Raw genomic sequence first — 14,713 nt, 5'->3', positions numbered from 1 at the left:
TGCCATCAAATCACCTGTGGGCTACCATTGTCAATGCTCACACACGAATGATGGCCACTTGGGTGAGATATTCGAGAGAAATCATTTCCCATGGAGCTATCCCCTGTAGTATATTGTTCATAAGCTGTTGCTGGGTAGATTATGTATATAGACCTAAAGCATCATCACAGGATGTGATGCTCAGTGTTAATGTTGTTACAACCAGGTGAGAAAGGGGTCCAGGTGTTCCCTCTCAGCCTTTTCCTGCTTTGACCATAACGGGGTTCAATTTTTAAAACACTGTGTTTTTAGCTTCCCCTCAGTGAATCCTTGTTCACTGCTCTCCAATTGTAACGGCAAAGTAATCAAACAGACAGGTTTTCTCAGATTTAAACAAGAAAGGTGTAAGTTTATTAATCTTAAAACTCTAATTCGGTTAAAACTACTAATTATATGCAACGCGACCACGCGAGCATGCAATCACGATGAACACACAGGCAGATAGAGACAGGAAAGAAGAAAGAATCTAGGGGAAAGGTTTGAAGCAATAGCTGGACTTCATTTCCTGTCTTTTGAATTCAATGTAAATCCTTTGGTTGCAGTTAAATCTTGCCGTCTCGTTGGGGCCCAATACACTCTTTCAATCTTATTTCAATGGTTTTCTGTCTTCTTCAAATCCAGTTGCAGTGTCTGCTTTTCGTGAGAAAGTAAGAGCGAGACAGGGAGATGCTGTCTTCCTTCAGGTTCAGTTGCAGTCTGAGCCAAACTGTTCTGTGAACACAATTCAAACCAAACCTGGGCCAGCAGGCCAGTCATGTGACTAGCTCCCCACCTGGATTGTTTGTGGATTCTTTCAATCTCAGTAGACATCCTCAGTGGGGCGGGGGGTTGGGGGGTGGGGGGGGGTGGTGGTGGCGGGTGGACTGAAGTGCTATATTTCACACACTCAATATCTTTTGATCAAAATCCATTTGGTTAATTCAATCAGGGAGCAGTTCCATTGTCTTCTCCAGGCAACTGTCTCTTAGAATGCAAATGTTTCCAGCCACAGCCCTTTTAAAATTCAGGTGCTGCTATGTTTTCAGTTCAGTAAGAATTTAAAATTAATGTTCCATATGACAAAATTAATATGCCTCATTCTTGGCAGGGTTTTCCTCACACCTCCATATCCAGTGGAATGAAATGCAATTTTTAGAAGAGCATTTCATTAAAAGAGAATAGAGAGAAGAATAAATACAGGAAAGCACACGTGCATCTCTCTCATTCATTCTCATTCATTCAGAAATCCTAAAAAATTGTTGCAGCCTGTCTTTTCTTGGTAGCAGTGCTGCTTTAAACTGTCCTTTTTGACATCCCAATAAACATGTGATTTTTGGGGAAGTTTTTCAGTTTGCACATTTCCATGACAGCCTAGGGTATCTTTGTTCCTGTTGAGGTCTGCGGGGGGCGGGGTTAGATTTATTTAGCCCTAGGTTGGAGTTCTGCTCAGGAGAGTCAGTAGTGGGTGGATCTATTCTGAACACTCTTTCAGTGCTTTGATGAGTAATGCAAGGGCTTTTAAATTTAGGGGATGATTGGTTCCCTTTTCTCCTGACTGTGGAGGGGGGATTCTTTGCTAATCTTCCCTTTGTCCTCTGGGACACTCCTGCCTGCAGGTATTTGTCCAGATTCTACTGCATTCCCCTGCAGCACTTCGACTAGGTGAGGCATCACCCTCACAGTTTCTCTGCCCTCTTGAGGACTTTGTTTCTGCAGGTTTCTGTAGATGCTGTTAGCAATTCTGGTGGGGTGATTCTGGTGTCTGCATTTACATAGGAGGATGTGGGGTCTAATTTTTCAAACATTTCAGGGTTGGTTGACCGGACAGTAGGGGTTTTCATTTGGGATTCCTCTCGGATCTCCTTTAACCTGTCCTCTTTGTCCCTTTTTCCCATCTGCTCTCTAATCTTTTGACTGCCTTGTGCCTGCCTGTCCCATTTTGTTCACGGCAGGGGTCCCTTACAGTTCACCAGCCCTCTGCTGGAGGGTCTTCCAAACATCGATACAGGACTTAGGGGTGCAGATTTCACTGTAGGTTGGGGTTTTATCTTAAATTGGCACATGTGGCAACTCCTACAGTACTCCACCACAGTATTGTGGAGTTTTGGCCAATCAAACTGCTATCTTATGTGGGCTTGGGTTTTTTGTATACCGACATGTACAGCCACTGTAATGTCATGGGCCATTCTTAATATTTCTCTTTGGTTCCTCTGTGGCACCACTAACTGGTGAACCACTGTCCACTCCTTGCTCTCAGGTCTGTGAAGAGAACTCCATTTCCTCATCAGTACCTCATTCTTTAAATAGTAGCAGTCAGGGACTCCCTCTGCTTCAAGTTCAGACGGGGCAGCCTGTGCTAACTCTCTCAATCCTGGGTCGGGCTGCTGAGCCTCGGCGAGGGAAGATTCATTTAATCCATTCCCTGAGTCCTCTAACTTTCCAAAGAAAGTCTCAGACAGACCTCATGGTCATCTGTCTTCAGTGCTAATTCAGTCTCCTCTGGGAGAGCTGGTTTGGTCATGGCCCGACTCAGTACACATGCAGGGGAATTGGGGACCGTCTCTCGCCACTGTCCTGTCTCTCTCACCACCTGCGGTCTCCCTTTCATTACTGGGGAACCTACTACCTTCGCCCCCGCCAGATCATTACCTAGGAGCAGGTCAACACTGTCCACTGGCAAACTAGGGACAATCCCTACGGTCACCGGTCATGAAACTAGGTCGCACTCCAAGTGCACCCGACGTAAAGGTAGGCGTGCACTGCCCTCCAATACCATTTACCACCGTTCTGGCGTTTACTGCACTCTCTGGGGGAAAGGTCAGGCCTTTTCCCAGTAAAAGGGATCTCGTGGCCCCTGTGTCCCTAAGGATTACCATGGACTTGCTTGCCCCACTCGAGGGGTATGGGGTTATTCTCCCTTCAGCAACAAAACCCTGATAACCTTCAAGAATCCTATTAACTTTTCCTGCACCTACAGCAGTATGTTTCCTGGGTCTTACTACTGCTGCAGTTAAAGCCATAGCTTGTTCAGCTGTGCTTTCCATCAGGGTCCCTTCTCCTTCACTGAGAGGGTGTGCCCTGATTAATCCTACAGGCTTTCTCCGTAGTTTCCAGCGGTCAACTCTTAGATGACCTGCTTTATTACAATGGAAGCACACAGGTCTCCGGGTCTCACTCCTACTTACAGCACCTTCCTTTTTGGCTGGAGGAGGGCCCCCTGTGTCTCCTGCTTTTCCTTCCCTCCCAGGACTGCTTGGGCTTCGATCACCTTTCCACCCTCTGTCCTTTTCGGATTTGTGGGGGTGAGTAGGAAAGGTTTTCTCCTGGGGAACCAACTTATAGATGAGAGCAAACTTTTCAGCCAGAACTGCGGCTTGCCGGTCTCTATGAATTTTTTGTTCCTCGACATGTGTCTTTATGGAGAGTGAGAGAGAGTTTTAAAATTCCTCAAGCAAAATTACCTCTCTGAGATTTTCATAGCTGGGCTGCTCTTTAAGAGCTCTCAACCACTGGTCAGAAGCCAGCTGCTTACTTCTCTCAAACTCCAGGTAAATTTGATCAGCTTGCTCCTTGAGGGTTCTAGATTTCTGGCGATCGGCTTCCGGTACAAGCTCATATGTCCCGTGGATAGCAATTTTTGTCAGTTCATAATCTAGGGGTTCCCTCTCAGCCTTTTCCTGGTTTGACCATAACAGGGTTTACTTTTTAAAATGCTGTGTTTTTAGCTTCCTCTCAGTGAATCCTTGTTCACTGCTCTCCACTTGTAATGGCAAAGAATTCAACCAGACAGGTTTTCTTAAATTTAAACAAGAAAGGTGTAAGTTTAGTTTAGTTTAGTTTAGAGATACAGCACTGAAACAGGCCCTTCGGCCCACCGAGTCTGTGCCGACCATCAACCACCCATTTATACTAATCCTACACTAATTCCATATTCCTACCACATCCTCACCTGTCCCTATATTTCCCTACCACCTACCTATACTAGGGGCAATTGCTAATGGCCAATTTACTTATCAACCTGCAAGTCTTTAGCATGTGGGAGGAAACCGGAGCACCCGGAGGAAACCCACGCAAACACAGGGAGAACTTGCAAACTCCACACAGGCAGTACCCAGAATTGAACCCGGGTCACTGGAGCTGTGAGGCTGCGGTGATAACCACTGCGCCACTGAGCCTTAAAATTCTAATTCAGTTAAAACTACTAAATATACGCAACGCGACCATGCTAGCATGCAATAGTGATAAACACACACGCAGATAGAGACAGAAAAGGAGAAAGAATCTAGGGGAAAGGTTTGAAGCAATAGCTGGAATTCATTTACTGTAACTAGAGTTCGATGTAAATTCTTTGGTTGCAGTTAAATCTTGCTGTCTCGTTGGGGCCCAGTGCACTCTTTCAAACTTGTTTCAATGGTTTTCTGTCTTCTTCAAATCCAGTTGCAGTCTCTATTTTTCAAGAGAGAGAGCGAGAGAGAGAGAGCGAGACAGGTAGATACTGTCTTCCTTCAAGTTCAGTTACAGTCTGAGCCAAACTTTTCTGTGAACACAATTCAAACCAAACCTGGGCCAGCAGGCCAGTCATGTGACTGGCTCCCCACCTCGATTGCTTGTTGATTCTTTCAATCTCAATAGACATCCTCAGTAGGGGTTCTGGAATGCTAGTTTTCACATACTCAATGTCTTTTGATCAAAATCCATTTGGTTAATTGAATCAGGGAGCAGTTCCATTGTCTTCTCCAGCCAACTGTCTCTTAGAATGCAAATGTCTCCTGCCACTGTCCTTTTAAAATGCAGGTGTCGCCATGTTTTCAGTCCAGTAAGAGTTTAAAATTAATGTTCCATATGACAAAATTAATATGCCTCATTCTTGGCAGGTGTGGTTTTCCTCACAATGTAGATGCTTTAAAGCTAAGACCCCCGTAAAATAAACTCCTGTTACTTTGACACAAAGTCTACTATCCTCATTTAATGTCAATGGCACACTGACCAGTATAGTACACCCCCCAACAAGGACTCCACATCCTTCAGCAACAAGGAGGAAAGGGAGAGAAGAAAGACTTGCATTTCTATAGCACCTTTCACAATCTCAGGACATCCAAAAGCACTTCACAGCCAATGAAGTACTTTTGAAGTGTAATCACCGTTGGAATGTAGGAAACACAGCTGCCAATTTGCACACAGCAAGCTCCTGCAAACAGCAATGTGATAATGACCAGATAATCTGTTTTTGTGATGTTGATTGAGGGATAAATATTGGCCAGGACACCAGACAGACTCCCAAGCTCTTCTTTGAAATAATACCAAGGGATCCCTTGTGTCCACCTGAGAGGGCAGACAGGGCCTCAGTTTAGCATATTCAAAAGACAGCACTATTGACAGTGTAGCACTCCCCCAGTACGGTACTCAAGTATCGGCCTGGATTATGTGCTCAAGTCTCTAGAGTGGGATTTGAACCCACAAGCTCAGAATCAGAAGTAAGAGTGCTACCCACTAGGACACAGACAAGGGAGAAAATTGATGGAAACAAGTGGTGAGAAAAGGCAATAAAAATCATAAAGGTCACTTACAAAGTAATTTTCCCTTAAATATGAAGCTTCCTAAAATAGAATATTGGTGGCTGTACTTCAGGAGCCAGACTAATGCAACTTTCAGTCTCTTGCCCCCTGTGCCCCCCACCCTCAAATTATCACCTTAGGGACACAGCAGAGAACTATCCCATCAAAGCAAGAGGAACAGGATATGACCCAAGTTGTGGATGACGTGAACAAAGAGATTTTCCAGTAACATTAAATAAATATAATTCAGACCATTTTACTTAAACACAGTATAAATCATGTGCTGTTCAACACTCAAAGGAAGCACAAGTCGAAGAAACAGGACAACAAAGCTGTAGGCATTATCAGGCCTGTGTCCCTTTCAAGCATGGATCAAACTGGAGTTACTGAATTGGCCTGATAAAAGATAGCCAGTTTATATCCAGAGTTAGGAAAAGATTGGCAAATTTCCTCTTGGGATTCCTGACACAGAGCTACACTCACAAATCTCTACAGCCATGACGTTCCAAATTCATTGGCAAAAAATCAGAGTGCATGACTTTCTGTTTATGGCGCATTTCTGGACTGGGAGTACAGGAATAGTCATTGTTTTGTTGGCAGCAAGTTGAAAATCTCCAACTCCTGCCATCTAAGTGTACAAGAGATCTTTACAACAGGCCAGTTGGCATGTGTTAATGGTGTCATTTTTATTAAGTGCAAAATTCCACCTGTATTATCAAAGGCTGAATCAGTCTTTCCACTGTTAAAGTCTTGATCTGAAGGTCCTTTGTGTCCATTTTCAGTGGAACATTCAGTAGAACAGATGACATTTTCACCTACAGAAAATAAAATACAACATGGATTATGTAAGTAACCTTTAATTTTACAAAGAGTAACATTTTGCTTCCTACACCTGTCATGTGGTGGTCATTTAAATAAGGTTCTATGGTTTGTTATAATTGCCCTGTTTATATTCCACAGTCTCAAAACTAAAAAGAGATCCTGAATGTACCAGCAGTGGAATATAAATGCCAGCTGGCAGTGTTACAAAGCTGTTTATTTAACATCAGAAAATTACCTCAAACCTATTTCTCAATTTGCTTAGCTCCAAATTAAAAGGTCTATAATTACATCCAAGCTGCAAAAGCTCAACAAGAATTTCGAGAAATGCAAGTAGTTCACTGATCAGTACAAAATCTTGCTGATTGGTTTCTGTCATGAAGTAAAGGCAAGCGGAGTAATGCATTTCTTCAACACAAAATATTTAGGCATGGGTGCAAGACAACAGGAATGTCAGACAGAGGTCAGCACACACATTCTCTCAGTAAACAGGATAGCTGTTTATAGTGCAGTTAAGTACATTGATCTACCATTGGCCCTGGCATTCTTTCAGACTGGCATGTGTCACACAATTTATTGTAACAATTTCGGAAGCCACTGCATTAACCCACTGATATCCACCTGCATTTTCAGACCTCTGCTTGTTTAGGCCAATAATGTTTGTGTGTCTGCACCTTTGCTGTAAGTGTGGCCAGATTTTTCTGGTCCCTTTTGGGATGGGTTGAGAGGAGAGAACGCAAGCAAAATGGTGGGGAAGACACCGAGGGGGGAGCCAGACATCTTCCCGCCATCATGCCGCTTAGCCGGCAGCTGGAATGTTGGTGGCTCAGATGCCCACTGGGCAGCCAATTGAGCCAGTTAAGTGGCCAATTAAGGACCACTTCCTGCTTCCGCGGGCACTTTGCTTGTGACGGGAGGGCCCGCCACCGCATGAGGAGACTGCCAGATGAAACCAGGCGGTCTCCCAGCAGCCTCTGGGGTGGGGTGGGGTGGGGGGACCTCCTTTATTGACGCACCATGGCCCACGATGTGCCCCCTGGCAGCAATGACCGCCCACGAGATAATGGCACGCCAGTGCTCAGCAACCCAGCCCCTCCCCACGATCGTTGGAGCCTGCCTGTCTGGCCCCAGTGTCCCCTAGCCCCCTTAGCTGCCTTCGAGAGCGCCCAGCCGTTGAGGCAAATCTCCCTGCAGGTGCAGCCTCAGCAATGGCCACTGTCATTGGGCTCACAACTCTTGGGAGCTGGCCGCCATCCTTAATTGTATGGCAGCCCCGGCAGCTGCCACTTAATTGGCTACTGCTGGCAAAATGCCACCCCGGGTCAGCCACGCGCCAAAGCACGGTAGCCTCCTGCTTTCAAAGAACAAAGAACAGTACGGCATAGGAACAGGCCATTCGGCCCTCCAAGCCTGCGCCGATCTTGATGCCTGCCGAAACTAACACCTTCTGCACTTCTGGGGCCCATATCGCTCTATTCCCATCCTATTCATGTATTTGTCAAGATGTCTCTTAAACATCGCTATCGTATCTGCTTCCACCACCTCCCCCGGCAGCAATTTCCAGGCACTCACCACCCTCAGTGTAAAAAACTTGCCTTGCACATCCCCTCTAACTTTGCCCCTCGCACCTTAAACCTATGTCCCCTAGTAACTGACTCTTCCACCCTGGGAAAAAGGTTCTGACTATCCACTCTGTCCATGCCGCTCATAACTTTGTAAACCTCTATCATGTCGCCCCTCCACCTCCGTCGTTCCAGTGAAAACAATCCGAGTTTTTCCAACCTCTCCTCATAGCTAATACCCTCCAGACCAGGCAACATCCTGGTAAACCTCCTCTGTACCCTCTCCAAAGCCTCCACATCCTTCTGGTAGTGTGGTGACCAGAATTGCATGCAATATTCTAAGTGTGGCCTAACTAAGGTTCTGTACAGCTGCAACATGACTTGCCAATTTTTATACTCTATGCCCCGACTGATGAAGGCAAGCATGTCGTATGCCTTCTTGACTACCTTATCCACCTGCGTTGCCACTTTCAGTGACCTGTGGACCTGTACGCCCAGATCTCTCTGTCTGTCAATACTCCTAAGGGTTCTGCCATTTACTGTATACCTCCCACCTGCATTATACCTTCCAAAATGCATTACCTCACATTTGTCCGGATTAAACTCCATCTGCCATTTCTCCGCCCAAGTCTCCAACCGATCTATATCCTGCTGTATCCTCTGACAATCCTCATCATTATCCGCAACTCCACCAACCTTTGTGTCGTCCGCAAACTTACTAATCAGACCAGCTACATTTTCCTCCAAATCATTTATATATACTACAAACAGCAAAGGTCCCAGCACTGATCCCTGCAGAACACGTCAGCAGAACTTCAGCTGATTCCACAACATTCAGCCCCACATGTGTGTCAGTAGTGTAAGTGAATGTCTGCCAGTAGTGTGTGTGATTGTGCCGGTTAGTCTATGTCTGTGCCAGTCGTGTAAGTGTGTGTCTGCCAGTAGTGTGAGTGTCTATACCAGTAGTGTTAGTATGCCTCTGCTAGTAGTGAGTTTCTGCTAGTAGTGTGTGTCTGTGCCAGTAATGTAAGTGTGTATTTGCCAGTAGTGTAAACGAGTGTCAGCCAGTAGTGTGTGTGTCTGTTAGTATCGTAGAATCATAGAATGGTTACAACACAGGAAGAGGCCATTCGGCCAGTCATGTCTGTGCTGGCTCTAAGCAAGAGCAACTCACGGAGTCCCACTCCCCCTGCCTTTTGCCCATAGCCCTGCAAATACTTTTCTTTTCAAATAATTATCCAGTTCCACGGATGTAAACTGCACCTGGGGCTGTTCCTCATCCTCACCAAGGGTCCGTGACTGGAGATGGGAAATTGTCCATTGTCTCCTTCTTGCAGACTGGCTTTTTTAAAAACATCACAGTGTCAGTTTCACAACTGACAGCTGCTGAAGCAGGAACTCGCTTCCCAACTTCAGACAGATTCAGGGTTTCCCGGCGGGCTTTTAAAGAAGTCAGAAACCCCGAATCTGTCTGAAGTTGGGATGCGTGTTCCTGTTTCAGCAGCTGTCAGCTGTGAAACTGACACTGTGATGTCAATGTTTTTAAACAAACTGACCAACCACAAGGCTGCTGTGACAAGCACTCCCGCTCCCTGCAACTGTCAGAGAGAAGGGGAGGGGGGGCGGAAACAAAAGAGAGAGAAAGAGGGGGAACAAAGAGAGAGAAAGAGGTGGGAAACAAAGAGAGAGGGAGGAACAGAGAGAGTGATGGGGGAAACAAAGAACAAAGATAGAGAAGGGGAATAGAGAGAGAGAGAGGAAACAAAGAGAGGGGGAATGAAGAGAGAGAGAGGGGTACAAAGAGAGAGTAACAGAGACAGAGGAGAGGAAACAAAGAGGAGACAGAGAGGGGAACAGAGAGAGAGATTGAGGGGAGGAAGCAAAGAGAGAGGGGGAAACAAAGAGGAGACAGAGAGGGGGAACATAGAGAGAGGGGGGAAACAGAGGGAGAGGGGGGAAACAAAGAGGAAACAGAGAGGGAAACAGAGAGAGAGAGAGGAGGAAACAAAGAGAGAGAGGGGGAAACAGAGAGAGGGGGGAAACAAAGAGAGGGGGAATAGAGAGAGGTGGGAAACAAAGAGAGAGAAGGGGGAACAAAGACAGAGAGGGGGGACAGAAAGAGAGGGGGAACAGAGGGGGGAGACAGAGAGGGGGAAGAGAGAGGGGGTAACAGAGAGAGGGGGCAGACAGAGAGAGAGAGGGGGACATAAGAGAGAGAAAGGGGGGACAGAGAGAACAAGGACGACACGATGGGGGGGGGGGGGGGGGGAGCAACACAGAGAGGGGGGAAGAAAGGAAGAGAGAGAGACAGAGAGAGAGATCAAGATCACTCCTGACAGTTGGATATCTATCCAGAATACACTGCAACGCTACATCAAGTGTGTGGGCAGACATTCACCACTTGTGCAAGCAAAAAATGCCAGGTATTGGACTAAATCAACGTCCAATATAGTGATGAGAAAGTAAGTCAATAAATTAATCTTCTCATTTAAAGCTTCTTCACAAAAATGTACATTTGTTGTTGTTTTGATTAATAGCAAGATAATTTTTTAATGCCTTTATCTTCCCGAAATTGTCTCACCGGCCTCCCATGTAAGACAAAAATTGTAATGTGGCCACCCACGTGAAAAGGTTGGACAATCCTGAGTTAGCCTAACCACTGTTGTTAGGAAATTACTAGAGTATATAATTAAGGATAGGGTGACTGAACACCTTGAAATTTTCAGCTGATCAGAGAGAGCCAACATGCATTTGTAAGCAATAGGTCATGTCTGACAAACCTGATTGAATTTTTTGAAGAGGTGACTAATGTTAGACAGGGGAATGTCTACGGATGCTATTTATATTTGCCGGAAGGCATTTGTTAAAGTTCCTCATAAAAGTCTGTTAGCTAGCGTTGGAGCTTACGGAATTGAAGGTAAATGATTGACCTAGTTTGGAAATCAGCTGAGCAGCAGGAGACAGACAGTAGGGATAATAGGGAGGTTGGCTATTTGGCAGGATAAGACTTGTGGTGTCCTGCAAAGATCTGTGTTGAGGCCTCAACTATTAATGACTTAGATAATGGGATAGAAAGCCACTTATCCAAGTTTTCTGATGACACAAAGATAGGTGGCACTATAAGCAGTGAAGGTGAAAGCACAAAATTACAAAGAGATATTGATAGATTAAATGAATGGACAAAATATAGAAACATAAAAAAATTACAGAACAGAGAGTGGCCATTCAGCCCATCATAGCTACATCAGCCAAAAAAACAACTACGCAGCCTAATCCCACTTTCCCAGCTCTTGGTCCCTAGCCCTGTAGGTTACAGCACTTCAAGTGCATATCCAAATGATTTTTAAATGTAATGAGGGTTTCTGCCTCTGTCATTCTTTCAGGCAGTGAGTTCCAGACCCCAGCATCCAATGAGTTTATCCTCAAACTCCCACTAATCTTTCTGTCAGTACCGTAGCAAATGGATTTCAGGGTAGGCAAATATGAGGTCATCCACATTGAACATACAAAGGATAGAACAGGGCACTTTCTAAATGGTGAAAAGCGAGAAACAGTGGAGATACAAAGAGACTTGAGGGTCCAGGTACCTAGATCATTAAGATGTCGTGGTCATATACAAAATATAATCAAAAAGCCTCATGGAATGCTGGCCGTTTTATCGAGAGAACTGGAATACAAGGGGGTAGAAGTCATGCTACAGCTATACAAGCCCTGGAGCATTGTAACACAAAAGGAAAATACTGGAAATCAAAACAGAAAATGCTGGAAATACTCAGCAGGTCAGGCAGCATCTGTGGAGAGAGAAGCAGAGTTAACATTTCAGGTCGATGTCTTTCATCAGAGTATTGACCATATATCTAGAGCATTGTGTTCCTGGGGCACCACATCTTAGGAAAGATGTGCAGCGTAGGTTTACCAAAATGATACCTGGAGTCCAAGGGTTAAATTATAAGGAGAGATTACACAAACCAGGGTTCGATTCCCTCGAATTTAGAAGGTTAAGGAGTGATTTGATCGAAGTTTTCAAGATATCAAGGGGAACAGTTAGAGTAGATAGAAAATACTTCTGCTGGTTGGGGAGTCTAGGACTCTGGACATAGTCTAAAGATTAGAGCCAGACCCTTCAGGAGAAAAGTTAAAGAACAATTCTACACACAAAGAGTGGTAGAATTTGGAACTCTCTTCATATAAACGGCAATTGAGGCTAGATCAATCGTTAATTTTAAATTTGAGATTGACAGAATTCAGTTAACTAGTGGTATTAAGGGATATGGGGAAAGGTGGGTAATGGAGTTAGGTCACAGATCAGCCATGATCTCATTGAGTAGTAGGACAGGCATGAGGAGCTAAATGGCCTCCTCCTGTTCTTATGCTGTAAATGAGTCAGTGTCAATGCCAATGCTGTAAGTGTGTCAGTTCCCGTACTGTAAGTGTCTGTGTGTCAGGACAATGTGTGTGTGCATGTGTGAGTACTGTAACTATGATAGCGCCTGTAGCATAAGCGTGTCAGTGCCAATGCTGTAAGTGTGTCAGTGCCAGGACTGCAAGTATATCAGTGACAGGACTATAAGTCTGTCAGTGCCAGTGATCTAAGTGTGTCAACTGCTACAATTACCTGGTTCATGGTTTGTATTAATTTTCTAGAGATAACTTTTAATTTGGGAATTTAATTTTTTTTATTGCAAGACAAATGAAAACACCTGGTTTGAAAAGTTGGAAACAAGCCTAGGGTGGTTACAAATCAAAGGGTGGTCCATGTTTATTTAGTAAGGTCATATTGGGAAGAGTAAAGACCCTAAACAATGGGAACGTCTCTGAACTTCTTGATGGAGACAGTGTGTCTGCGGCTGCCTCCATCAGGGGTTTAAATTATTCATATCATTTCCCAGAACAAAGAGAAGATTTGGAGTTGGAAATAATTAGTTTAACTTGCTATCTGGGATATCCTACATGTAGCAATTTGTTAGGGAGATTGATGATGAAAGGGGAGCATGTTGGTGTTTTAATCTGTGCAATTCCTGACAGATAAGCAGTTGGCTTTTGGAAAGCTGTTGACTTCAGACAGACAGTTGGTCATAGAGAAAGCAGTGGGCTTTGGGAGCAGCTGTGCTCAGCAGCAAAGAGGCCATCAGGAACCAGGGGTGTTTCCACTTTGAGTAAGGCTCAAGCTGGGAAGTTGAGATTCGCGAGGTGTTGAAGGAGAACTGGAGGATTTGTGTAGTCAAAGCTAGAGGGAGAATCCCCAGGAGATCTCAAACCTCAGAAGACAGCTGAGAGATTAAGGAAAATCAAAGTGAACTCCTAGGAGCTGTGGTACACTTTGGATTTGGCCCAGAGAAGTGAAAAAACCTTCAAGATCCTATAATGTATAGGGAAACTCTTGGGGTGAAAGTAAAAGTCATATGGGGGTGTTCTGTTAAGATATAAAGTTTAAAGTATTTGTCTTCATGTTCTGTTAAGATTTTAAGTTTTAAATATGAGTTTCCAAATTGTAATGTTAAGTTTGTAGTGTTTTGCTTTAACTCTTGTACAGTAAAAAAATTTGTTTAAAACATGAAATCTTGTGGCGTAATTCTTTCAGTAATAACTAAGAATTCGGCTTTCTCTTTTTCAAAAGTAATGGTCCCTGAAGGGAACATAACAAATTGGGGGCTCTTAGTGGAATTTCAAATCCACAGACGGAGACAGGTATGCTGGGATTTGCTAAAGTTTGAGCAAACAAGATTTCACAGTGACTTTTACTGTACTTATTGAAAAGCAGAATGGCTTTATCAATTGCTAAGAGTTTCTGGGATGGGAAGATTTATCCCTGAGTGTTTTGCAATAATCAACAAAGGTTAGGTTTATGGCATTAGCAGAAGAGTTGAAGATAGAGTTAAAAGCAGGGACTAAAAAAGCAGAAATAGTGGAGACTTTGGCAAAGGATTTCGAATTTGAAGAAGGAAAGGTTGACCTCAATAAAACACAGATTGAGTCAGCTAGGATTCAGCTGCAAATGAAGCAATTTGGATCAAAAAAAAGCAAAAACATGAACTCGAAAGAGAAAAATAAATGGATAGAGAAAGTTCATACTTGAATTCCAGAGTGAGAAGTTAGCCAGAGAGGAAAGGATAATGAAAGAAACAGAGAGCTTCAAAGAGAGAAAGAAGCTAGGTGATATGAACTGGCTAGAGAAAAGCTTAGGTTACAGTGTGAAGGAGGAGCTAGTAGTTTGTATGATGAAACAAGTCCCACTCCAGGTTTTGATTTAACAAGGAATGTTCGTCTGGTGCCTAAATTCAGTGAGGAAGGAGTTGAGAGATATTTTGTCTCATTTGAGAAAATTGCTGCAAGGTTAGCTTGGCCACAAGAAACATGGATCATTCTTTTGCAAAGTGTCTTCATGGGAAAAGCATTGGAGGTTTATTCAAGCCTTTCAGAGGAACAGGCTTTAGATTATGAGTGAATTAAAAATGCTGTTACTTAACACTTATGACTTGGTTCTAGAAGCTTATTGATTAACAATTTAGAATTGGAGAAAGAGACAGAATCAAACTTTTGTAGAATTTGCTGGAGAAAAAGAAATGCTTTTGACTGTTGGTATCATTCAATGAAAGTTAAACTGAATTTTGAAAATTTGAGAGGGGTTTTGTTAATGGAGGAATTTAAAAATGGTGTCCCAGCAGGTATTAGGACACACCTAGAAGACCATAAAACTTCTAATATAAGAGAAGCTGCTGTTTTAGCTGACAGTTATGATTTGTCCCATAAGCAGCAAAT

At 44.0% G+C, this 14,713-nt stretch overlaps 1 protein-coding gene across 1 annotated transcript in view; it reads right to left on the bottom strand.

Annotated features, from left to right (window-relative positions):
* The window catches only part of LOC137380511 (catenin alpha-3-like), a 2,550,805-nt gene that overhangs the window by 2,531,596 nt on the left and 4,496 nt on the right, over window positions 1-14,713 (bottom strand). Inside the window, exon 2 of the mRNA XM_068052420.1 lies at window positions 6,281-6,388. Coding sequence (XP_067908521.1) covers window positions 6,281-6,382 — 102 coding nt within the window. The 5' untranslated portion in view covers window positions 6,383-6,388. The remainder of the gene's footprint in view (window positions 1-6,280; window positions 6,389-14,713) is intronic.

The sequence above is a fragment of the Heterodontus francisci genome, chromosome 20 (genome assembly GCF_036365525.1).
Source record: "Heterodontus francisci isolate sHetFra1 chromosome 20, sHetFra1.hap1, whole genome shotgun sequence".
In the NCBI taxonomy this organism is placed as follows: Eukaryota; Metazoa; Chordata; class Chondrichthyes; order Heterodontiformes; family Heterodontidae; genus Heterodontus; species Heterodontus francisci.
The sequence above is the reverse complement of the archived record's forward strand: the minus strand, read 5'-3'. Positions and strand labels throughout refer to the sequence as shown.